Here is a 27,784-nt window from a genome sequence, read left to right on the forward strand (position 1 = left end):
AAAACAGGGTAAAGGAGAATTACAATTACCTCGAGCTAATGTTAGTGTCTTCCTAGGACATTAACAATGTCAGAGCCAGATCCCAGATTAGGAGATTAGAAATCTATTTAGTAGTACCCTTTCCTCCCTTGCTAATCTTCTTCGTCTTTAATCGCAACAGTTCCCTTTGTACGTTTTTTCTTCTGCTGTTGGGATCCCACCTGTATGAACACGAGGGGTTTCCTAATAGGAGGACCTCTGATTGGTTGAGAGTCGAATTCAATCCTCCTTTAAAGCATCTTTGTATCCTTCCCAATGACTTTGACATTTGCACTCTGATATAACAGACAGGTGAAGCTGTTGGAGTTGTAGAACCTCAGCACCGACAACTAAATATTTACATAACAAAGGACACATTTTTTTCTTTACTGTTTATTTTTGATCACAGGATCACGGATCTAGCTTGTTCTCTTATGTTTAAGGAGTGAAATATATAATATATTCAAAGAAGCTTCTGGTTGCATATCAACATCTTCAAAGGGAGCCGACTTATAATTACTGTAGAATGGGGAACATGGATGGTAAAACAGTAGAGGAGTTAAGTGCCACAGAAATCCACAGATGGTATAAGAAGTTCATGACGGAATGTCCTTCTGGTCAACTAACACAGCATGAATTTAAACAATTCTTTGGCCTCAAGAACCTGAGTCCCGCATCCAACCAATACATTGAACAAATGTTTGACACATTTGACTTTAACAAGGTAAGTGACAAACTCTTTCCATTTGAATTTTCCTGACGCTACAATGATCTTCGAATCGGGGCTGAAATAGAACTGCTGCTTTATTACAGATGACATCATAAAAAGTTGTTTAGAATTTTTTATTTTTTTTTAAAACATATAGGCTCAAAGCTATAGAAAAATGATGATGTGCTTGTTGTGCTAAAACTACTAGCTCCTAAATTCTACTACTAGTTCTAAATTCTATGTGTAATACATGTGAACCTGACTGAGAGATCTTGATGGAATTCTTCTGGTCCTTTCTAGATAGCTGGCTCGATCTTTAAGATTAAATACAGATGCATTTTTTTCTGCTTTATTAATCCCAACAGTGGGATTACAATGAGAAAGGGATAGCAAACAGACACTGTTTTTGAATGGAATATAAATTAATGTATTCATAACCAAGTAAGCCCATCAGAAATAAATATGAATAATACAGAAGATAAGTCGAAAATGTTTATTACATTCTGTATCAATGGTGTTAATTTTAACGGGACCAGATTGGCTGATGGATATTCTTATAATTGATTATAACAAATAAATCTATTGATGTTTAAAGCAGGGGCATTTCTGTGGGCAAATAGAAACCAGAGACAGATGTCTCAGTCTGGGGACTATGCCCTAAAACAGGGGACTATGCCCTAAAACATTGTTGATTCCACTTGGGACTATATTTATCATCTGTGTGATGATTTAATGATGTCACCGTCTAGTGTAAGACTAATTCATACACTATTTGTCAAACTTTCTTCGAGCCCGATTTTATACTAAGGAAATATGGAAATCTCAACAGCCTAAAAAGTTCCTATAGCTTTGTTTCATGTGGAGAAAGGGGACACACACAGTGCCTGGAATAGTATCTTTTCCAAATTATAATATAATCCTTGATTGTCTGTAGAGGTAAATTAATGCCCAGTTTTCCTTATAGGCACTGAAATGGTTAATTGGCATTTGCATATTAATTATGCTCCTTCTGAGATTTACTTTATTGAGGAGGCGGCAGAAGTAGCTTAAGGTCTACAGGACTCCTGAGTTTTGAACTTTTATTTAACAAAGTCTTACTTAATGTAAGGGAGATTTACTTTACTGAGGGGGTGGTGGATATGTGGAACAGCCTCCCAGCAGAAGCTTGAGTTCCACAGAACCCCCAAGAATTCTACTTTTATTTAATTAAAGTCTTACTTGATGTAAGGAATATTTACTTTACAGGGGGTGGATATGTGGAACAGCATCCCAGCAGAAGAAGTTGGAGGTCTGCAGAACCCCTGAGATTTGAACATTTTTACTGTAATCATGTCTTACTTAATGTAAGGAAGATTTACTTTACTGATGGGATGTTGGATACGTGGAACAGCCTCCCAGCAGAAGTAACTTAAGGTCCACAGAACCCTTGAGATTTTTATTTTTCCTTTCCTCATCTTTGCACCTCTTTATTATAAATTGGTGTTGTGGGTAAGATTTTTAATGATGTTATTAATAAGTTTAGATCAAAATAGAAAAAGGCTCCAGGCACTCAAGGGTTCCATCAGACAGCTTTATTGGAGGAAACGGACAACAACGTTTCGACCTCACAATGAGGTCTTTATCAAGTTGGTCGAAACGTTGTTGTCCGTTTCCTCCAATAAAGCTGTCTGATGGAACCCTTGAGTGCCTGGAGCCTTTTTCTATTTTGATTTACTAGGGAGCTGGCCCTTCCCAGCACAGCTAAGCACCTGAGTTCCTGTGGGGAGTGAGTGCTGATTCCTGATTCTGGTGACGAATTAATAAGTTTAGAGTGATCTGAGATAGGATTTTTTAAGTATATGGCTGGCAATGCAATGGTTACCTATAGAATATTTTTATCTTTTGCTGTATGTAACTATATGTTTGTATCCTGTCCTTGATTGTTTCATGGGCAGTTTACATTTACTTATACTTAATAAGCAGCGCCTGTTAGAGTTATTGGACTCTGAATACCCACTTTGAACCTTTTTTTAAACTTTTTAATCATACCTTGTTTAAGCCTGTCTTACCCCAGAAAAACTAAAATCTTGTAATTGTCCCAGAAAATGTGTGAGGAAAAGAATGGACTCATCTATGACAGGCAAACGAATGAATAAAACTTAAGGAAATTTCGGGGGTTTCTGCAATTTGTTTGGTTGGTCCCTCGTTGTTATTGGAGATTACGAATGCGCGAAATAGGCAATTTTCATTGAAAAACTAATTTGTTCAACTCAGAATCCACAAGTTTACCATTTACAATTTTAAGATCATGGGAGAGTGTTGGTATAGGTACAATATTTAAATTTAATCCTAGTGAAGACATGATTGAATTTACACACCATCAACATACTTAATTACAGGACCATCATAAAACACATTTTAAAAAAATCAAAAAGATAATATCAATGAACACACTTAATAAAGATTTCCTGGCCACAATGTTTACAGGTTTCCACAACTTGATTAAAAAGTAACGTGGCTTTAGACTGCTTCTGGTATCGGAAAAGCAAAACATTACCATGTATGACAGAAAATTAAGTTTTCTGTTACAGATTATTTTAACTAGTCAGCTGCTATGGCACATAAATAATACAATTTTAAAAGCATAAAAAATTGATACATTTTTGGTATATTGATTGTTTTAATGTTTTGCATGTTTTAAATGAAATAGTAACGTAGAATTGACATTTGATGGCAGATAAGGACCATTCTGCCCATTTCCCCCGATGTAAAGACACAGACCTTAATCAATCCTTGGCCTTGTCTAATATTTCGGATAGCTTTATGCCTCATCTCATGTAACTTATTGTATAACATTTAGACTGGATAATATGACATAATATTCACCAACACCCACCTACACCCCTTCCTCTATTTGTGAGACATCCAGCACATTTGTAGGATATTTTTGTAAGAAAACATTCATTAAACATACCTGGAGTAAAGTCTTTATTTTAAAATATTTCAAATTATTTTAAAAAAATATTAAATAACTGAATACTGTTTTATATATTTTTTTATATATATATATTTTTAGGTCCTTCATTTGAAACTGATTAAATTCTTGGAGGGGGTGCAGAACAGTTCCCCTAGGCTCAAATATTCCACAGGAGCCCACAGAGGTTCAGCTGAAGCTGTTTTTCTTCCTTCCAGTTCTAGATATTAGGCTCCTGAAAATAAAATTGGCTAGCGATTGGCTATACAAGATTCTACGGGTTAATGTATATTAACTACCTCCTCCATTTTTCTTATTTATACTGGCCCTTCCATTTTCGTTCTTTTGTCAAAACCTTTTTCACAGCAGGGCAGCTGTAATTAAATAAATACCACCCTATGTATGAATGCTCAGAGAGGCCAGGAAATTACTGTAAAACTCACAGAAGTATAATTATCTTTTCACGCTGTACATTTCTCCCACTCCATTTGTATTGAAATTAAACTTTTTTTTAATCCTGAAACCATGGTAACATTGAAGGAGTGCTATTATGAAGTATATTTGACCTCTGGGGAGTGATAATATTTGCAACTAATTGATTTATAGTTGAATTTATATATATATATATATATATATATATATATATATGTATACACTGAATACTTTTACTGAGCAACTTTGGGTTACTATGGCCAGGCTACAGACTTTGAGTCTTTTTAATGTCCCATGCACAATATTTTGTTTTACATTTTACTAATAATTCTCAATAATTTGAAAGGATTAAGGCACTAAATCTGCTCCACCATGTGCATAATGATAGCGATGATCTAAATGACATGAATTATTTATTTTGGGGTCCGTTTGCTGCTGGGGTGTTGTGAATATTTGTGCATTTTTTCATCATTGCTTTTTTTTTGGTCATTTAGGATGGATACATGGACTTCATGGAGTATGTGGCAGCCCTGAGTTTAGTACTGAAGGGGAAGGTGGAACAGAAGCTGAGGTGGTACTTTAAACTCTATGATGTGGATGGCAATGGCTGCATTGACAGAGGAGAACTGCTAAATATTATTAAGGTGAGTTAGGGATTCTGAAGGATTTGACTAAAGTATATTATACAATACAAAACAATGGGCTTACCACTTGCATCTTTTTATTCAAATTATTCTCACTCCAAATGACTTCCTATAAAAATCGTCATATGACTCCAAGCTCATGACCTGTGAACTCTCTACTGGCCCCTGGTCCCATACCCAAATAACGACACACATACTGCCGATATTCTCCCCCTAAACCTACGCCAGCAAGGGGATCGGCAGTAATAAACGTAAATTCCCCAAGGGACCCAGCCCGTTAGTGAATGTTTCCGCTGGGCTGGAAGAACAGGGCTAAAACCCAACCTGAAAAATCGGACATCATTAACATCAGAACACAAAGGAGGGAGGGAAATTATAATCCTGGCTCTTTTACAGAATAACCATTCTTTCTTTAATTTAATTTTGTAACCGCATTATTCTTAGTGCATATACTAGTATTCACATACGTTTTGTAATCTTTCTTCTTTGGGTGCCTTGGGAACATCACCAATTGCTAATATTGCACCAGTCTTTTCCTTTCTTTTTTTTTTGCATTATGCTGGGGCACAGACCAAAACAGTACCAAACATCCCATAAATTAACCCCATTTACTCTGTCCATTTTTAGAATTAATGGGCTAGAACCCTCCGCTGACTTTTAGAGGGCAATAGGAAAGGAAGGATGGGATATTGGTCAGAAAACAAAAATGGCTATGTATGTATATATATATATATATATATATATATATATATATATATATATCAATTGATGTGTTCTTTAAATTGCTTTATTATCTTTTATTACAGGCAATTAGGGCCATAAACAGATGCAATGATGAGATGACTGCTGAGGAATTTACCAATATGGTTTTTGACAAAATTGACATCAATGGAGATGGTGAGTGACCGTTCAGTTCTTCATAATTAATATCTGCTTGTGCTAGGCAAACATATCTAGGTGGTAAGAACAAAGTTATATCATGTCTATTCTCAATCCCACTTTACTCGCCATCTGCATTGACTTGGAAATTAACAATTTTTAAGAACCAAATAAGAACAAATTAACCAGCACTAAAATCCAAGCCAGCAAATCTATACAGTAACTCTTTTGCAACCACTGTTTTACCAAGTCCATTACAAAAGATTAAAATGAAAAGATTAAGTTTCAAATTGCCACTGCAGCACCAATCTCACAATAGTGTAGCAGCGGTCATTTTAATAGCCCAAATAGTGATGTTCCCCTGTAGAATTGTAAAACCCATCACATGAAACATCTGTGTAGTAGAGACCCATCAGGGTGTTAGCCATGAACAATATCCACTCGCTTTCAGCACATTGTACTATCCAGCAGTGTCCCTTACTGCAAATAACATAATGTTCTGCTTCTATTTGTTATTTTCCTATGTTTTCCATAATATTTGAATATGTGTCTGAGGTCCGGGATGTTATGCATTTACTTGTTTGGTTTCACAATGTTTTCACATGTAGGTTAATGGAGTGTGTGCAATGAGCTATACTAAAAACTAAAACTATAGTTAATATACATTATCAAATAGAACACAACAAATGTGTATGTGATTATATATATATATATGTATACACAATATATACCGGTAATCAGTTTCAGAATTGGAATGTAACATTTTATTTGATTGTGCCCTCTAGAGGCTATGACAGGTAAACCTTTGTCCACTGCACAGAGAAAAAAAAATATTATATTTCATGAAGAGTTACAAACCCTGTAGCATGAGGGCCTTAAATGTCACTTTAAGGGAACTTAAGCACAGTCCTTCTAGGGCAATAAGTCTAAGGAGCACCAATTTGAAGCAAACTGATTTATCCCCAAAATAAAATCATAAAAGAAAACCGTAGCTCCCATTGGAGCCCTCTCTGGCTATACTTTGCTGGCTCAGACTGACCAGCCTAACTACCCACTTCACTGCTAGATGCAGCTTACCCAGGCTCTGGAAATCTCCCCCAGACAGTACACATGTATCAAGGCAGGTTTGCCATACTTGGCTTTGGGATCTTCTTCAGGGTATCTCCTTACCCTGATTGTCAGGCTCCAGGGGGTTCTAATGCCCAGCACATGTGCCCAATGTAGGCTTGGACCAGATCCTGCAAACCCAGCTTGGGTACCCAGTCTGCTACAACACTTGAGCTGAAGCATTGGCCCACCAGGCTCTCCAAATGCTCCACCCCAGGGACCCATACACAAGATGTGCACTTTATCTGTGCACAATATACACACAGAACATGTCCCTGAGGCTGTACAGTGTCACAGCAGTTATAGTAACTATTGGTGTTATGTTAACAACAATTTCTAATTTAGGTTCAAAGTGGTAAAAGTGTAGCAATCACCAGCAGCATTCCAAAGGTTAATGTGTGTATACAAATCATATCACTATTAGCACCTGCAGTGTTTTGGGTGTGTTATTTAAAATATCTTATAAAGGAAACATTAGTGTATACGTGACATTTACCAAAATGTCCAGTACAAAGACTATAGATTCCCTTCCAGTGTAAATTTTTCCTGTTCCTTACATTACTGACTTTGCAATAGCACTCTCGTACCGACCAGTTGTTTGAAAACAATCGCTTTGGGTACCCATTGAGAGGTGTATGTTAAAATGCAAACATATAACTCCAATTAGTGTGGTTCACAGTCATAAAAGATCTGTGGCTGATGTGTTTCTAATCCCTTGTATTTTTTCCATTAGGTGAGCTGTCGTTGGAAGAATTTATGGAGGGTGTACAGAAGGATGAACTTCTCCTTGAAGTTCTAACTCGCAGCTTGGACCTCAAACATATCATCCACATGATCCAAAATGATGGTAAAAGGATGGACCTTCCAGAACGGCCCAGGCAGGAAATACTTAATGGAAACGCACAAGCATGACAGATTTCAATGATGATGCATTATTCATATCTAGCATTTTGGATTTTGCCTGTGCTACATGCTATGAATGGTGTGTATAGCATTAACCACTCCAGGATATGTTTGACTACCACCAAATTGACATGGCCTCTTTAACTATTTCAAAGGTTGACATTTCAAAGTTTGGTTATCGTCACCTTAATTATTTGGCCCATACAAAGGGTTAACACTGCATGAGTTGCCACTGTCTATTTAGCTTGTCTTTCTAGAGCTGGACCATCCTTGTGTTGCCAGAGGAAAATATTGAACACCAGAAGATCTTTTTATACCAATAATTATTTGCTTTTTCTATAAATTAAGTGCAGATCCTTTGGCAAGAAAGCATACAAGGAGCATACAAATCGAATTTCTAGGGTACTGGACTGTTAAGCCAAAAAGTGGGGTTGAACCATCGGTTGATAAGTTTGCCATTTACAATTTACAGCTTTTAGCTGGTAACGTTACACATTCAAAAGTCTGGTCAAGGTATTGCGTCATAAAATGGCCAATATCGCAGGCTGTAGAAGTACATGTGTGATGAATTTTAGCGTTTTTGAGTAGTGTATATATGTATGTATATATATATATATATATATATATATATATATATATATATATATACATATACATACACACACATAAAAAAGCATGCCAGCATTTGATTTTTTGTTGGTGGAGTCCTTGAAAGATCCACACAAACTTTCAACAGATCCGATACCAAAAATTAATAAAAACTTGCAATTTGTTGCAAATGAGATTATTTTCTTCGAATAAAAACAATAAAAAAAAACCTTGACAATTGACAGCACTGCTCTTATCACTTTTGTAATTTCTGTCTACATCCATGTCATATCCAGGACATAGGAGACACATTTCCATGAATGCTTCCTGGTGCAACATTTCCTAAATAAATACACGTGTAAGAAAAGTAGGTGGCAAGGAAGGTGCAACTAATTTCAAGAATGTTTGATACAAAAAATTTTTTTTGCAGAAATTACACCTTATGTTTAGTGTAATTAGGTATTTAGGCTGCTGTTCTTTGCTTCCTACTATATGTATATCATGAAGTCCAACTAATTATTATACTGTAGATGATTTTGGATATTAAATTACTGCAAGGCAAACACTGTCAGAAACAGCAATCACAGTGATCGCTAGTCTTAATAACTGCCTGGAAACAGGTAGAGCAATATTTCAATGAAAGATCCTAAAACCAATCAAATGAGCGCTAACCCAAAGCCTTGCCTTCCCAATGCATTTGTCAGCATTACATCTGCCGCAAACGGTAGCTGCGAGTGCCAAAGAGATTGCTGGGGGTCGAAATGCAGGGCCTGGAGAGCTTGTGCTCGTCACCTTGTGATCATCAGAAAGGATGATCAGAATGAGAAGTGTTGGAAACAAAGTTTACGTTGGAGCATGCTCGTTAATCTAAAAAAGTCAGACAAAATATAGTGTTAGCGTGTGCTGCTGCAGGATACTTTTGTAGCAGAAAACAAATAATGGTTTTATTTATCCCTCTACAGGTAAGCAATGTCTCTTGGTTGGTTCAAAAAAATCTAGCCAAAATCAGAAAGTCCTTAGATTAAAGTCCTATAGTGACTTCATGTCCTCAGCCCTACAGTAAGCAGACCTTAACCTAGGTCTAGAAACAAAAATGTGGTCCTGATGAGCAAAGGTTTTAAGAGTCAGAAACCTGTGATATTTTTAAGCCAAAGACATGTCAATAAAAGGTTGCGATTTACCACCCAAGTGTACACTTTTGGCATCATTTTTATTCTGTTTAATAATTGCAATATATTGACAACTCAAACTCTGACGAAACACAATATGAAGAAATGTACATCAAATAGTTATTTGTAAAGAATTCATTTATACAATGAGTAAATTTTCATGAATCCCTTAACGCCATAAAACAAATCCCACCATTGATTATGGTTGCCACAATGGACATATATCTAATGGACATAATCTAGTGTTGATGAACGTGTTGCTGAACAGCCCATGTAAAATGCTACCCTTTTGTGTGTTTTTATACGTTAAACCCAGCGAGGCAGCACTTTACATGTGCAAGGTCTACATTTTATTTGGCTTTTGCAAAAACAGGCCATTCCAACTTCTGAGGACAAAGGCCGCTATTATGATATGCTATGTTTCCCTGGACTACAATTCGAATCAAACAATGTGGTCCTTTAGCAGAATCATGGGGATCATAGTTCATGTTAGATGGACTGGCAGATGCTACTTATGTCTGGTTCTACATTAATACAAATTGTGAACTCCCTGACACATAATTCTGCAGGTGAAGGCATTTCTTTTAACAAGGGAGGGGTTGTAATGGTACTGGTTTTCTGTGCATGGTTATTAAAGTGCAGAAGATAAGTGCAGATTACAGCTGATCTGAGCTGTGTTCAGTTAAAACAAATTAGCGAAATATACATACAATCCATCTGACTTCATTGGATACAATTACGTACACTTAACAAAACAAAAATGTGACAGATATGGTAAACTGCTTAAGTATTTTACAAAAGACAACTATTCCTTTACATATATCTATAAGATCAAGAAGAAATGAAAGCAACAGATTTATCTCATTGTATAACCAACCACTCGTGGCTCTTCAAATTTCCCAACTGCAATTTTATTTGATAGATTCTCATGTAATATAAAATATATAATATTTTTAGCTTGTATATATTTACATTTTGTCTCCCTCCTTTGGGCCCTCACCTAGTATTTCTCATTATTGTTATTATTATCTTTTATTTATATAGCGCCAACAGTTTACGCAGCGCTTAATACAATACATAAATTGAAGGGATATGACAAGACAAGAATTGACAGACTAAGACAAATCGATACATTAGGTGGAGAGAGCCCTGCTCGCAAGCTTACAATCATTATGTTAAATCCATTATTACTGGGCATTGATGAGCAATCCACTTTATGATGTGAATCTCAGATACCCAATGCACCAACCCAGAACACAACTCTTTGAGTTTTCACCCTCTGTTTCATGGTCCCGGGTAAGATCTTCATGATGAGCAACTAAGCATCAACTTGACATTAAAACAGCACACTCTTCCTTCTTTGCTCATTTATCCAACTTCCTGGACTCACATCCATCTGCAGCATCTTCATAACCCACTTGTCCTTCCGAGCACCGTCAATAAACTCATCCAATGATAGCTGCCCTGATGGAAATAAATCAAAGTGTGACGGTCTTCATGTTCCCCAATGTCCTAAACCCTGTGTATACATAAGCATTGCAAATAAATCTGGTACTAACAATATTGAGGCTTTGGTTCCTCTTCTGATACTGTCTCAGATAACATTTGTGTTTCTTTACTTTCCTGTCATAGTACCCTAAGCCTATTTTACATAGCTAAAGGCTGTATGTAAGGTTTTAGTTTCAGCATGCATGGGAAAGAGTCCCAAGATAAAGTCCATCAAAGCATTTCTTGCTGAAACATTATACAGCGGAAATACAAGAATAAAAACAGGCAGACTAGATGTACTAAATGGTTTTAATCTGCTGTTAAATTATTTGTTTCGCTCATAGGTTTCTATATAACGGAAATTGAAATAAATTTTATTTATTATTATTTGCTTTTTTAATTCAATTTTCATTCTGCTCCTTTAAATGTGTTGCTCACCTATAACAAGAAGTGGGTGTGGTAAATACTTTATGGAAAAAAAATATTTTTCAGGTTGCCATTGAAGAAAAACAACTAGCAAGGAATACTCAATTAAAAGTGACGTTTCATTGTACCAAACATATTTGTTAAAATAAATAAGTAAAATAAAAAAATAAACAAGTAAAAACATAGGGTAATAAGGAAAAACCAAAAATAAACCACACCAGTGGAAAGCTAGGATCACCTGTTGCCTGAGCCCCTAACTCTTTAGTACGGCATGTTCCACATAAAACAATCCCATGCATTATAACAGTCGTATTGACAGGCTAACACAAACAGACTGGGAGTTCAGCATTTTTGAATGCTACCTAAACCTAGATCACTCAAGATTACTTGCTAGCTATATTGCCTCTGGGATCTTTCTGCAGCTGTTAGAATATTAGGTTTAAGGCTCCTTGTTGGACTCTTACACGTGATAGTCATTAAACCATCAGCAAGCTTGTTTTATCTATAAGCCAGACAGTTCTCAGCTTGTTAAGCTCCAGAAGGTGCTTATCTAGTAGTTACAAATTTAGGCACCGCACAGAATTGATTTGGCAATGCTAATGATGTCTCTTTTCCCATAGACCCTAACCAGTCTTGGTCTATAGTCCTGTAGGTAAAAAGCCAAGTTGTTAAAACAGAAAATCACATAATATTTTTAAAATTAATATTATTAATATCAGTTACCTTTACGTATTTTAAGTATTTAATACAATTAAATAACCATACAACAATTTACCATCTCCGTTCTCATCCACCAACTGGAATATCCTGTCCACTACTTCCTCTGGTGAGAGCAATGGAATTCGATCATCTTGGCCCTGGCGGCACACCTTCTTCAAGTTGTAAATTGACTAAAACAAAAAGTGAAACCATATGATCAAAACACTCTGAATTTGCAGAAAATCCTTATGAAAGTGCAAAGTGTTAAATATCGCTACAGACATAGGGAGCTCAACATGCTATTGGTATTACTGTCGATAATATTTTAAATGTGAACTGTTCTATGGCCTATATACCGTATTTGCTCGATTATAAAACGACCCCCCCAAATCTGAATATTAATTTAGGAAACAAAGAAAAAGCCTGAATATAAGACGACCCTATAGGAAAAAAGTTTTACCAGTAAATGTTAATTCATCTAAACAATTTTTTAAAATAAAAGCTATGATTGAGAAAAATATTTTGGTTTTATTTCCTTCTATTTTCCAACCTGCCCCCCAGTTATGCACATCTGCCCCAGAAATGCCTTATACCCCCTATATGCCACTGTGCCCCATGATATGCCTTTTAACCCTCTAAATGCCACTGTGCCCTATGATATGCCTTTTAACCCTATATGCCACTGAGCCCCATAATATGCCTTTTGACCTCCTATGTGCCACTCTGCGTCCAGAAATGCCTTATACCCACTCTGGCATTTAGAGGGTTAAAAGGCATATTATGGGGAAGAGTGGCATATAGGGAGGTTTAAGGCATTCAGGAGGCAGAGTGGCGTATAGAGGGTTAAAAAGCCATTTCTGGAGGCAGAGTGGCATTAAGGGGGTTTAAAAGCATTTCACAGAACACTCTGCCTCCAGAAATGCCTTATGCCCCCCATTTAACACTCCCCCGCCCCCTTGCCCAAACTTACCGGTGCTTCTGACTTCCCTGTCATGTAGCCGGGGCAGCGTGTAGATCCCACGCACTTACGCTGCAGCCGGAAGGAGGCGTGGCTAGCAGCGGGGATTGTCTACGTCCATCGCGCAGACCTTCCCCGACTGTCAGAGATCAGAGCTCTACACGCTGCCCCAGCTACACACCGGGTACTCAGAAGCACCGGTAAGTGGGGCGGGGGGGGGGGAGACAGGAGGATCCAGGTCCCCTGCAGCTGCGGGGGATCTGGATCTTAGTCGTCTCATAGTCAGACCTATTTGAGGTCTGATTATAAGACGACCCCGATTATAAGACGAGGGGTATTTTTCAGAGCATTTGCTCTGAAAAAAACCTTGTCTTATAATCGAGCAAATACGGTATTTGAAGTAAAACTAATTCTGTGACAAGATGGCTAGAAGTTGCCATCTGGGATTTTTTTAAGTAACTAGAAATACTGGGAGCTTAGCTCTCCTCCTTTTTAGAAACACAATGAGATTCTTTCTAGAAAAAGAGACACACACGAACAGTGCTACATAAATTGATGTGTGAGGCAGAGCCTGGATTCATTACGTTTTATGCGCTCTATATGACCAAAAGCATGTGGACACCCCTCCTAATTATTAAGTTTAGGTGTTTCCGACACATCTATTGCTAACAGGTGCATACAATCAAGCACATAGGCACTCCATCTTCTTAGACAAACATTGGCAGTAGAATGGGTGGTATTGAAGAAGTTGTGATGTGTCTTCCTTTGTCTACTGTAGGTGCTATTATTGTGAAGTGGAACACTCACAGTGTGGGGTTCCCAAGTGCTGAGTGAGTAGTGCGTAAATCTTGACTGTCCTCTGTAGCATCACTCACTACAGAGTTCCAAGCTGCTCCTCGAAGCAACATCAGCACTAGCACGGCGTGTCAGGAGCTTCATGAAATGTGCAATGCCAAGCTTCTACTGGAGTGGTGCAAATCACACCCCCACTGGACTCTGGAGCAGTGGAAACATGAATCTAAAATTCTGATTTATGAATCAGCTTTGACAGATGCAAGGAGAATGCCTCTTATCGGAATGCATAGTGTCTACTGTAAAGTTTTACAGAGGATGGATAATTACCTGGGGCTGTTTTTTAGTTTCAGTTAGGCCCCTTAGTTTGAGTGAAGGGTAATGTTAACACTACAGAATACAAAAGACATCTTTAACTCCTTACGGACAGAGCTGTTTTTTATTTTGTGTACTCTTCTGTTTCAAAATCTCTGTGGTGATCATGTTTAGCTGTAATTTTCTCATTTACTGTACCCACACAAGTTATGTATAATTTTTTTCGAGACAAGAAGGGCTTTCTTTAGATACCATTATTTTGATCTTGTAAAATAATTTACTATAAAAAAAAAGTATAAAATATGGTGAAAAATTAAGAAAAAAAAGACTTCTGACTTTTACTTGAAAAGTCTTTTACTTACCTACAAAAGCTAACGTAAAAAAAACCTGCTATATAGATTCTAATATTTGTCCTCTGTTTAGAAATACCCAATGATTTTATGTATGTTGCTTTTTTTTGCAAGTCATAGGGCAAAAAGTACAAGGTCGTACTGAACCATATCCTATTTGTGACATCTTTGAAGTTCAAAATTACTCCCATCAAACAAAATATGTTTGCATATCTAGACACCCCAGGCAGGGCCGGCCTTAGGTATTCAGGCACCCTGTGCGGACTTCTTCTCTGGCACCCCCCTCCACAAAAAAGAAAGGGAAAAAATCTTGTAACAAACAACTAGTTTTAATTAGAGATTATTTATGTGCAAGTGCAAACAAGTATAATAACAAACAATAATGTACCTTAAATACATCAAATATAGGAAAAACAGCTTGCAATCACTCCCGCCGTTCCCACACCAAAAAAATGCACGCTGACTGCAGATTAGGGGAAGACTGTGAAAGTCAGTGCAGTCTTCCCTCCTTCTGACCCTACAGTCACTTTGAAAGGTCCTCTCTTCCCCAGAGTCCCTTTGTCCCCTCATGTCCCCTCATTCACTAAGCCACACCTCTCTTTCAGGTATAGATCAAATAAACAACACATGTAAACAACACTTGCGTGTATAGCATTGCAGGTATAGATCAACTGGGGATCATGTAAACTCAGAACTGAACGTATCGATCAAATAAACAACACGTGGAAACAGCACTGCAGGTATAGATCAACTAAATAAATTATATAAACCCTGTATTTGCAGGTATACATAAATAATGTATGGAAACATAGCATTGCAGATACAGATCAGCAGAATAACACACAAATCCGGCTTTGCAGGTATAGATCAACTGGAAACCACATATAAATTTAGCATTAAAGGTATAGATTAAAAAAAAACTAAATTACAGGCATAGATCACAGGTTGCACACACAGAAATTACAACCCAGCCTGAGCCATCTTTGTCCCCAAACAGCCCAGCGTAAGACATCTATGTCCCCAAACAGCCTGTCCTGTGCCATCTTTGTCCCATAAACACATTGCCTGTGCCATCTTTGTCCCATAAACAACCTGTCTATGCCATCTTGGTCCCCAAAGCTCAAGCACCCTGCTTGTGCAATCTTTGCCTTTCCCCAAATCACTTATACATCTATGATACACACAAAACACGTATACAGTCACTCACTTATTCTGTCATTTACACAATTATTCATTCTCTCACTCATTCACGCAAATCATTTACATATTCATCAATACATTCTCACAATTCATCCACACATCAATTCATTCTCTCACTCATTCACGCAATTCATCCACACATTAATTCATTTATTCTCTCACGCATTCACACAATTCACCCACACATCAATTCATTCATTCTCTCACTCATTTACACAATTCACCCACACACCAATTCATTTTCTCACTCATTCACACAATTCATCCACACATTACTTCATTAATTATCCCACTCATTCTCACTCTATTTCAAGATTCTTACTACCCCACCTTCTCATGATCTCTCCCCCTTCTCAATATCTACCCCCTCTTCCCCCTTCTTACTAACTACTCCTTCTATCTACCCCCTCTCCTCCCTTTCTCACAATCTCTTACTCCTTTTCACTATCTACCCCCCTACTACTGTACTCTCTGTCTACCCCCTCTACTACCCTTCTCACTATTTACTCCCTCTCCTTCCCTTCTCACTATTTACTCCCTCTCCTTCCCTTCTCACTATCTACTTACTCCCCCCTACTCACTATCTACCGCCTCCTCCCCCACTTACTATCTACTCCCTCCTCCCCTTCTCACTATCTACCCCCTCTCCCACCTTCTTACTTACTATCTACACCCCACCCTTTTCAGTTCATTTACCCTGGTGAAGTCCTATGGTGGGAGAGCCAGGGTATTTTAAATGCTAGTATTTTAACTTTTTCTATACACTTATTCTACCAGCCTACAAACTTTGTGGTAGTATTTTTTTTCTAAAATAAATATACAGGTCATTGCAAAACAACACCCCAAGACATGTTCAGCAACATCTCCTGAGTAAATTCCATGGGTTTCATGGGGGGTAAAAGACCACATTGGGGACATACATAATTTAAATTTTCAACTTGGAATTTTAATATGTTGAAAATTCTGCCTCCATGTCCTGTTTGGGACATCTTTCAAGCAGGTTGGTTCAATTTACCCCCTTCAAACTAAAGGTATATTTGAAAAGTAGACAATCCTGGGTATTTCAAATGCTAGTACCTTTTCATGCATTATTTCTACTATCAGCCTTTGTCAAACTTTGTGGTAGTACTTTTTTTTTCAAACACATTTTAATTTAGGTATGAATTTACAGCTCCTGGAATATGACACTGTCAAACAACACCCCAATACATGTTCAGCAACATCTTAAATACAGTGATATCCCCCATGGGCTTGTCAAGTTGTTTGAGGGGTAAAAGACCACATTTGTGAAGTGTGCATTTTGCGATTTCGACATCTGGTCAGTTTGTGCCCATGTCCATCAATTTACCCCATCAAATCATACATTTTTTAAAACAAGACATTTAAAAGGGCATTTTAAAAGAGGATTTTTGTGAACATATAGCGCTAATTTTAACTCATAAAAAATAGCTTTTATATATATTATTATTATTATTATTATTATCCTTTATTTATATAGCGCCAACAGTTTACGCAGCGCTTAATACAATACATAAATTCAAGGGATATGACAAGACAAGAATTGACAGACTAAGACAAACCGATACATTTGGTGGAGAGAGCCCTGCTCGCAAGCTTCAATCTATATATATATATATATATATATATATATATACACACTTTTTTTTTACTTTTTGTTGGTACTGGATGGTTCCCCTGATGACATCAGCAGATAATTATTTTTACATTTTACCACATTTATTTTTTATTTATTATGAATTGTAAGCTGGGCTCCATTGACTTGCATGGTTGTATGCAGTACCTGTATTCAACCTGCAGGGGAAGCTCAGAGTTTTCAGGAGGGTCTGGAAAGGGCATTTTAAGAACTTGTTTTACTTTTTAATGGGCACCGCCATCTTTCGCAGCTGCGCAGTGAGCCCTGGGGCGGGTTTTTCGTTGTCATTGACTGCCTTGATATTAAAGCATTTCAGCAACACCATTTTAACTTCCTTTAGTATGATGCACGCTGATGCTTGGTGTAGCTATTACACTATCATGGCGTGCCTGGCACCTCGACTGGCATCAAGGGATTAAAGATAATTATATGCTTTTAATTTTGTGGCACCAGTTTTGGGATATATATATATACGTGTGAGAAAGAATGTACAGCCTTTCGAATTCTATGGTTTTACATCAGGACATAACAAAACTCATCTGTTTCTTAGCAGGTCTAAAAATTAAGTAAATCTGAACAACACATGACATATTACACCGTGTCATGATTTATTCAAGGAACGGTCTTCCACACACTGTTCCCACAAAGTTCGAAGCATAGCATTATTTTGGTATGCTGAAGGGGACAAGACATTTTGGACAATGTAATGCTTCCAACTTTGTGAAAACAGTTTGGGGAAGGCCCTTTTCCAGGGGCGGGCTGGGCAGGGGGGCAACATTGCAACCCCCGCAATCACTTCCACAGAGGCCCTTCCACTTACCTGTGCGTTGCTCGCTGTGGAAAAGCAGGAAACCAGCGGAGTCACGTGACTTTACATCTTACATGGGATAAATATACAATGTGGGGCTAGCTGGGGTGTGGACGCATTAGGGTGACTGCATTGGCCATGTTTTCCAGGACACATATAGCTTTTACATTCTGCTGACCAGCACAGATAAAATGCTGCCCTGCACAATTTTTTTTTTTGGTTTTTTTTTTTTGGTTTTTTTTTTGAAGCCCGAGGTGCGTGCTCCATTGGGTGCCGCATTCTGTGCACAAGGCAGCAGAAGCCAGACTACGATACCGAGTTCCCTCACGGAGAACTCGGACAAATTCCAACCCCCCCCATGGGAGGGTCGGATCTTGAGTCTCACCCCGAAGAGTGAGACTGCTTGCTGGTTTTGTAGAGAGAGGAAGGGGCCAGAAGGCTCCCAATCCTCCTCCAGCAAAGTCCAGGCTTCACTGCCTCTTAAAAAAAAAAACAGTGTCCAAAACGTGGTTACAAAATCGTGTGCCAAGAATAGTGAGGTCCAAGCCGTAAAATTTAAGCCGTGAATCCAAAGGGGGACAAATTAATAGGCACTCGTGAAGAAGTGAATTAAATAAATTAAGGAAAATAATTTAAGGACAGGCCATTGCTGGCCTGCCGGATTCAAAAATAAATTTCTTAACCCCAGGACCAGAAGGTACCTGGGGAAAAGGTAGTGCTGGTAGGCCGCCAGTGAGAACGTGCGCTCACCGTGTGCAGTGGCGTGCAATACCACACACGGTGACTCCAGCATTTCTGCCAGGGTAATTCCACCTCGGGCTCCATTTGCTATCCCGAACCCTAAGGCCAGAGGATCAGCATAGTCCCCCCCTTCCCAAAGAGGAACTACACTTGATCTTAGCCAAAAGGCCGAGAAGCGATCTAACATTTACCAATACGACGGCTCATCCCAATGACCAAACAATTAAAAAGTTTGCATAGTACAGTTATCTAGAGAGGTATGGACACACAAACACAGCTTAACAAAGAAACAGTGAACTATGTATTATTTAAATTAACAGATGCTTTGTCAATGCACATATTCCTCACCTCCACAATCTCTAGAAGCTCCGTCTTGTCTATACAACCATTTCCATCTCTGTCGTATACTTTGAACGTCCATTTCAACTTGTGCTCCAGTTTTCCCCTTAAAACCAGATTAAGAGCAGCCACATACTCCAGGAAATCGATTGTGTTGTCCTACAAAAAGGAGGGCAAACATATAAAACATGGTATTATATAGTATAAAAGCAGAGAAAATGAAACAGGTGTAGATTTGTAGATTTTTAAACAGTTTAATTGAACTAAAACCATTAATATTGAGCTAAAACTAGACTTTACCTAGGAAAGATGATATAGATTAGATAGATGTCAGTAAAAAGTCAATATATTACAGGAACAACGAGACTATGCCAAATAAGTCCTGTTTCCTTCCCTAATAGATGGAAACAAGCCGGACCTGTCTGTAGCAAGAAAACACCTTTGTTTTGTTTCTTATTCCGGGACGTACTAAACAGCATATTGGGGATGATGGGATGATGGGATGATTGGCTGCAATGTTCAGCACTATCAATAGGTGTCAGTATACTTTTTACACTCATGGTAAATCAAAGTATGTTCTTTTTGGTAGTTCTTGATACTAAGTTGCAATGAATACATTGCAAAAAGAAGCTGCAAATGTTTAACTGTTTACTTGCTGAAATATATACAGTTTTATAACGGAATCATGGTAAATTATATAGAAATAATAGAAACATTTTAAGTAATCAACATATTGATATAATATGGTACATGTATGTGCAAACACCATATTTTACCTGTTTTGATTGGCACAATATGGGAATATATATTATTATTATTTTTACATGGGGATTATGGGTGGAATATTATAGTTACACATGCTAAGAAACATATTTGACCCATTTCGGATAAGAATATGGGTATACTCATTTTTTTACATGGGAATTATGGGTGGAATATTATATTTACACATGCTAAGGAACACATTTGACCTGTTTTTGATAAGAATATGGCTATAAATATTTTTTTACATGGGGATTATGGGTGGAATATTATATTTACACATGCTAAGGAACACATTTGACCTGTTTTTGATAAGAATATGGCTATAAATATTTTTTTACATGGGGATTGTGGGTGGAATATTATAGTTACACATGCTAAGGAACACATTTGATCTATTTCTGATAAGAATATGGGTGTACTCATTTTTTTACATGGGGATTATGGGAGGAATATTATAGTTACACATGCTAAGTAACACATTTGACCTTTTTCTAAAAGAATATGGCTATAAATATGTTTTTTTACATGGGGATTATGGGTGGAATATCATGGTTACAGATGCCAAGGAACAAATTTGACCTTTGTCTGATAGGAATATGGGAGTATTATTATTTTTACATGGGGATTATGGGTGGAATATCATGGTTACACATGCTAACACATTTGACCCATTTCTGATAAGAATATGGGTATAATATTTTTTACATGGGGATTATGGGTGGAATATTATAGTTACAGATGCTAAGGAACGTATTTCACCTGTTTCTGATAAGAATATGGGTATAATTATTTTTTACGGGGGGATTATGGGTGGAATATTATGTGTTCCTTAGCATGTGTAACTATAATATTCCACCCATAATCCCCATGTAAAAAAATAATTATACCCATATTCTTATCAGAAATGGGTCAAATATGTTCCTTAGCATGTGTAACTATAATATTCCACCCATATTCCCCATGTAAAAAATATTTATAGACATATTCTTATCAGAAATGGGTCAAATATGTTCCTTAGCATGTGTAACTATAATAGTCCACCCATAATCCCCATATAAAAATAATAATACTCCCATATTCCTTTCAGAAAAAGGTCAAATTTTTTCCTTGGCATCTGTAACCATGATATTCAACCCATAATCCCCATGTAAAAATAATAATATTCCCATAGTTTTATCAGAAATGGGTCAAATGGGTTCCTTGGCATGTGAAACTATAATATTCCACCCATAATCCCCATATAAAAAAAATAATACTCCCATATTCTTATCAGAAATGGGTCAAATATGTTCCTTAGCATGTGTAACTATAATATTCCACCCATAATCCCCATGTAAAAAAATAATTATACCCATATTCTTATCAGAAATGGGTGAAATATGTTCCTTAGCATGTGTAACTATAATATTCCACCCATATTCCCCATGTAAAAAATATTTGTAGCCATATTCTTATCAAAAACAGGTCAAATGTGTTCCTTAGCATGTGTAACTATAATATTCCACCCATAATCCCCATGTAAAAAAATAATTATACCCATATTCTTATCAGAAACGGGTCAAATATGTTCCTTGGCATGTGTAACTATAATATTCCACCCATAATCCCCATGTAAAAATGATAATACTCCCATATTCTTATCAGAAATGGGTCAAATATGTTCCTTAGCATGTGTAAATATAATATTCCACCCATAATCCCCATGTAAAAAAAATAATTATACCCATATTCTTATCAGAAATGGGTCAAATATGTTCCTTAGCATGTGTAACTATAATATTCCACCCATATTCCCCATGTAAAAAAATAATTATACCCATATTCTTAACAGAAATGGGTCAAATATGTTCCTTAGCATGTGTAACTATAATATTCCACCCATAATCTCCATGTAAAAAAATAATTGTACCCATATTCTTATCAGAAATGGGTCAAATATGTTCCTTAGCATGTATAACTATAATATTCCACCCATATTTCCCAATATAAAATATGAGTATACCCATATTCTTATCCGAAACAGGTCAAATATGTTCCTTAGCATGTGTAACTATAATATTCCACCCATAATCCCCATGTAAAAAAATATTTATAGCCATATTCTTATCAAAAACAAGTCAAATGTGTTCCTTAGCACGTGTAACTATAATATTCCACCCATAATCCCCATGTAAAAAAATAATTATACCCATATTCTTATCAGAAATGGGTCAAATATGTTCCTTAGCATGTATAACTATAATATTCCACCCATATTTCCCAATATAAAATATGAGTATACCCATATTCTTATCCGAAACAGGTCAAATATGTTCCTTAGCATATGTAACTATAATATTCCACCCATAATCCCCATGTAAAAAAATATTTATAGCCATATTCTTATCAAAAACAAGTCAAATGTGTTCCTTAGCACGTGTAACTATAATATTCCACCCATAATCCCCATGTAAAAAAATAATTATACCCATATTCTTATCAGAAATGGGTCAAATATGTTCCTTAGCAAGTGTAACTATAATATTCCACCCATAATCCCCATGTAAAAAAATAATTATACCCATATTCTTATCAGAAATGGGTCAAATATGTTCCTTAGCATGTGTAACTATAATATTCCACCCATAATCCCCATGTAAAAAAATAATTATACCCATATTCTTATCAGAAATGGGTCAAATGTGTTCCTTGGCATGTGTAACTATAATATTCCACCCATATTCCCCATGTAAAAAAATATTTATAGCCATATTCTTATCAGAAATGGGTCAAATATGTTCCTTAGCATGTGTAACTATAATATTCCACCCATAATCCCCATGTAAAAATAATAATAATATATATTCCCAATCAAATATATTGTGCCAATCAAAACAGGTAAAATATGGTGTTTGCACATACATGTACCATATTATATCAATATGTTGATTACTTAAAATGTTTCTATTATTTCTATAGAATTTACCATGATTCCGTTATAAAACTGTATATATTTCAGCAAGTAAATAGTTAAACATTTGCAGCTTATTTTTGCAATGTATTCGTTGCAACTTAGTATCAAGAACTACCAAAAAGAACATACTTTGATTTACCATGAGTGTAAAAAGTATACTGACACCTATTGATAGTGCTGAACATTGCAGCCAATCATCCCATCATCCCATCATCCCCAATATGCTGTTTAGTACGTCCCCTTATTCCTCAGCATAAAGTGGATATGGATAATCATTATTCACATAGACATCTGCTCGTATCCATAATGCACTAGGTATTTTACTGTAGTTCATTATGCTGCCATCTTTGGTTATACAAAATTAATGACATTAAATAATACCTATGACCCTCTTCATCAATATAGATTCAGTAGTTCACATATCTAAATAAATCTGAAATGTTTTTAATGCATTTTAAGTTTGACCTGTAATAACAAAAGTGCCATTAATGGTTTTTTTACACTAGCATGTTTTGTTCACTGGTGATGATTAATAATTAATAATCTAATTATTCTGATTAGCAAACAAGGTCATCAAGCCACAAAGAGTACATTTGTGAAAACAAACATAAAAGTTGCCAGCAGGTGAGAACCATTTGACTCATAAAGTCTACCCATTATGGTAAAGACCATAATCAGTCCTCGGTCTCATCTTAGATTCAGAATGGCTCTATGCCTAAGCCATTCATATTTAAATTCACTCACTGTATTCGCTGCCACCACTTCTGCTGGGAGAATATTCCACTTATTCACCACCCTCTCGGTAAAATAAAACTTTTTACATTACCTCTTAACCTCTGAGCCTCAAGGTTTAGACTATGCCCTCTTGTTCAGTTGTGAGCACTATGCATGATATTTTGAAGTAAACATTAACTGACATGAATGTGAGAATACCTACATGTGTTTATGCAGTACTTACCCCATTTTTATCAAAGGCTCTGAACATATGTTCCACATAATCGGCTGCTTCCTGGTTATCCGTCACGCCAAAAAAACGCTTAAATTCATGCATGAAAAGTGTTCCGCTCGGACATTCCACTACAAACTTTTTATACCATTCCTGGAGCTCCGCCACATCTATTTCCACTCTGTTGGATTCCTCACTCAAGTGTTGGCCCATTTTAAGCAAATCCAATAATGAGGCTACGCGTCCTATATCTTCTGACGCGTCTTGTGTTCACTGTGTCGATTTTGTGCCTCTTCTTCCCCCTTTGTTTTACTGTCCAAATAGTACTCCTTGAATATGTTAAAAAGTCCCAAAACAAACTGTTTTTTTTAGTTGCGATATAATTTAGTCTTAAACCTGTGAATGTGTTTTCTCATTTCTGAAACGTCTTCATTTGAAATCCCCTTTAGGAAGATACTTGCATTCCTTGTCTCTTGTTGTCTCCAAGACAAAAAGTTGGTTGTCTACATAGACAAACATACATAGGATCTACTGACAAAATATTTTTTTCCAAAAATGCTTCTTCTCAGTAGATCCATACTGAGATATTTCCGCTTTGTGGATAAAAAAAAAACAGTCCAATGTCAAATGACAACCGTTCTTGAAAAAAAATTTAATAATTGAGCAAGTCATTTGGTTAAATATCTGTCTCTATTGCTTTCTCACCTGCATTAAGGAGAATGCGACTGGGTCAGACTATTGTAACGTGCCTTGCCAGACACAGATAAGAACATCTAAGATCATTATAAGATTCTTGTCGAATTAGTTGCATCTCAAGACACGCCTAATTTAAAGGAGCAATCTACAGTTCACTGGGATATAATAGTAGTAAAACAATTTACTAAGAACTAAGCATGTACATTTACAGATATAGCTTGCTACAAGTTAACAAAACTACTTCCTTCCTGGTCATTCTGTCTGGAAGGTTACGATACTAAGCAGCGGGAGGTAATCTACCTGTAGCTTAAGGGTTATATTATTATTATACAATAAAATACAGGAACAAAACTAATGTTTTTGGACCTTTATACGGTTAAATGGACCAATCTATATGGCATTTAGAGGTACCAAGTACTCCAGTAGCTGTTCTGTCTTTTAAAGAAATAAACCATTATCTTAATGTTTTAAAGAATAAAAGATACTTTGGCCAACTCTTTATCTATAGAAAATTAACCCATATGAAGAGTAACTAGAATGGGTAATTTAATATGATTTAAAATATCATATATTACTCATTTTGGCTCATTTTGACAGATCCGGGCATCGTGTCCTTTTTTATATCTTACCAACATTCTAGAAGAATCCTTTCTTACTTACCCTGTCCAAGGACAAACTCCTTCAGAGAGAGAGAGAAAGAGAGAAAGAGAAAGAGAGAAGCTGCTAAGCTTGGTCTTCACCATAAAGCAATTTCTAAGTGCTCTTGAATTTGAAGCTCATATACTCCAACGTTAATTAAATTGCTATGAAAGATTATTGGTTATGATGTAACTACTTAATCTAATAGTAAGGCAACTATTAATAAAACAGTGGTCCTTTATATAATGTAACGCAAATAGAGAAATAATTCCCATCAAGAGATTGAATGATGATTAAATGTCCTTGAGGGATTCAGGATGGGATTAGCATATTTAGGGGGGGCACATGGGGGGACAGGGACCAAAATAGGGGGGGCAATTATAAAACGCTACATATACACTATATATATATATATATATATATATATATATATTATATATATATATATATATATATATATACATATATATGTTAGACATGCATTTTTAACTACATAGTATGTACTTATCTCTTTGAAGTAAAGACATTGATTGAAATATGATTTAAAATACCAGCAGAACTGGCAGTTATTTTTAATTCTTTAATATTAGACCCTACTACCAATATATATAAATATTAGACCCTGCTTCCGATATATATATGAATATTATACCCTGTTGCTAATACATATAAATATTAGCCCCTGCAGCCAATATATATTAATATTAGCCCCTGCTGCCAATATATATATATATAAATATTAGACCTGTTGCCAATATATTTTATAGGGAAACAATTGGATCCTATTCATGCATTTCCTTGGGCCCTGCTCAACGCTCCCTAGCATACAATCACTCCCTCTGCTACCACACCAAAAAAATATTTGCCACACTGACTGCAGATCAAGGGAAGACGTCAGTGCAGTCTTCCCTCCTTCTGACCCTACCGTGACATTGAGAGGTCCTCTTCCCCGTAATCATTCCCAGAGTCCCTTTGTCCCAACATCGAACCTGACCAGCACCCAAATTACACAGACATAGGACGTGCCATCTTTGTCCCCAAACAGCCCAGCATGAGTCAACATTGTCCCTAAACAGCCCAGCGTACGACATCTTTGTTACAGTCACTTTCATTCACACAATTCATCCACACATTAAATAATTTATTCTTTCACTCATTCACACAATGCATCCACACATTAATCCATTCAGTCTCTCTCTCTTATTCTGACTCTTTATTTCAATATTCTTGCTACCTTCCTTTCTCACTATGTACCCCCTCTCCCCTTCTCACTGTCTATCCCATCTCCCTCCCTTCTCACTATCTACCCCATATCCCTCCCTTCTCCCTATCACATATTACATTTTTTTTAAACCTGGGGGACTAGGAACAGGACCATAACTTCCTGTTTCACAGGGGTATAAATATTAGGCAGCACATAGGGCAAAAATCCCTTAGTCATTTATCAAAATGGATAAGTCCAAGGAATATAGCTGTGATGTGCAGCAAAAGGTTGTTGAGCTTCATAAAATGGGAAATGGCTGTAAGAAAATAGCAAAATCATAGAAAATGTACATTTCCATGATTATGGCAAAAAATTAAGAAGCTCCAGCCAACTGGAAATGTTATGAATCAACCTGGAAAGGGATGTGTGTCTATTTTCTCTCAATGCACTGTGAAGAGCATGGTTTGAGTGGCCCAAAAATATCTTCAAGGATCACAGCTGGAGAATTATAGAAGTTAGTGGGGCTGCTTCTCTGCTAGAGGATCCCCAACCGAGCCTGCTCCTCTAGCGGCGGACATTACTGTCCGTCTCGAGAGGGGTACCGGCGTGGTGGCACCCCACAGAAGAGGGGAACCCGGTGCGGACTGCCAACCCAACCCCCCCACTAGGTACTCTACTGCACACATGCTCTCAGCCAGATATCTTTTGAGCTGCTTTAATACTGGGTAATTTGGCTGATTTGCCTTAAGTTTTGCCAGCCCTCTACTGAGTTGATTTTACTACCTAGGTATCAGTCAGCTATGACATTTGCACAGTTTTTCAAAAGCCATGACCGCCACCCCCTTAGTAAATGTGATATATATAAGCAATAAGTATTGCTTCAGACCTGATGAAGAGAGGATAACTCTAAATATTTTATTATATCTTTTCATGTGACAATGCTGAAGAAATTACAATCTGCTACAATGTAAAGTAGTGAGTGTACAGCCTGTAAATGTGCTGCCCCCTCAAAATAACAAACAGCCATTAATATCTAAAACCTTGGCAACAAAAGTGAGTACACCCTGTGGAAATGTCCAAATTGGGCCCGAACTGTCAATATTTTGTGTGGCCACCATTATTTTCCAGCACTGCCTTAAACCTCCTGTGCAAGGAGTACAACAGAGCTTCACAGGTTGCCACTGGAGTCCTCTGACCCTCCACCCCTTCAACCTCTGCAGCAATGCTAGCACTCATATGTCTATTTACCAAAGACAACCTTTGGATATGAGGCTGAGCACTTTTTCTGAGTGGAACCTGTCCTGTGAAACCGCTGTATGGTCTTGCCCACCGTGCTGCAGCTCAGTTTCAGGGTCTTGGCAATCTTCTTATAGCCTAGGCAGATCAACCATCAAAACAGCCGCTGAGCG

At 37.0% G+C, this 27,784-nt stretch overlaps 2 protein-coding genes and 1 pseudogene across 2 annotated transcripts; 1 reads left to right on the top strand and 2 right to left on the bottom strand.

The window, feature by feature from the left end:
- Positions 1 to 544: 544 nt before the first annotated feature.
- LOC149298363 (guanylyl cyclase-activating protein 1) lies at positions 545 to 7,654 on the top strand. The gene is made up of 4 exons (XM_089487511.1): positions 545 to 742; positions 4,607 to 4,756; positions 5,563 to 5,653; positions 7,476 to 7,654. The coding sequence occupies exons 1-4, from the start codon at positions 545 to 547 to the stop codon at positions 7,652 to 7,654; spliced, it is 618 nt and encodes a 205-aa protein (XP_089343637.1).
- Positions 7,655 to 10,738: 3,084 nt separating this feature from the next.
- On the bottom strand, positions 10,739 to 24,049 carry LOC149298364 (guanylyl cyclase-activating protein 2). The gene is made up of 4 exons (XM_089487458.1): positions 23,849 to 24,049; positions 19,182 to 19,331; positions 12,092 to 12,206; positions 10,739 to 10,866 (listed from the first exon to the last, which is right to left on the bottom strand). Exons 1-4 carry the CDS (start codon positions 24,047 to 24,049, stop codon positions 10,739 to 10,741), a joined length of 594 nt encoding a protein of 197 aa, XP_089343584.1.
- Positions 18,833 to 19,013, bottom strand: LOC149298365 (U2 spliceosomal RNA; annotated as a pseudogene).
- Positions 24,050 to 27,784: the final 3,735 nt, after the last annotated feature.

This window comes from Sceloporus occidentalis, unplaced genomic scaffold (genome assembly GCF_023333645.1).
Source record: "Sceloporus occidentalis isolate IW3139 unplaced genomic scaffold, rSceOcc1.0.p SCAF_33, whole genome shotgun sequence".
Lineage (NCBI taxonomy): Eukaryota > Metazoa > Chordata > Lepidosauria > Squamata > Phrynosomatidae > Sceloporus > Sceloporus occidentalis.

Bases quoted from the DNA above. Each gene is read 5' to 3' on its own strand.
- LOC149298363 (XM_089487511.1), top strand. From the start codon at position 545: ATGGGGAACATGGATGGTAAAACAGTAGAGGAGTTAAGTGCCACAGAA. The intron at 743-4,606 runs GTAAGTGACAAA...TTGGTCATTTAG, and splicing joins ACACATTTGACTTTAACAAG to GATGGATACATGGACTTCAT. The intron at 4,757-5,562 runs GTGAGTTAGGGA...CTTTTATTACAG, and splicing joins AACTGCTAAATATTATTAAG to GCAATTAGGGCCATAAACAG.
- LOC149298364 (XM_089487458.1), bottom strand. From the start codon at position 24,049: ATGGGCCAACACTTGAGTGAGGAATCCAACAGAGTGGAAATAGATGTG. The intron at 19,332-23,848 runs GTAAGTACTGCA...TCCTTTTTGTAG, and splicing joins GAGCCTTTGATAAAAATGGG to GACAACACAATCGATTTCCT. The intron at 10,867-12,091 runs GTAAATTGTTGT...TATTTCCATCAG, and splicing joins GGTGGATGAGAACGGAGATG to GGCAGCTATCATTGGATGAG.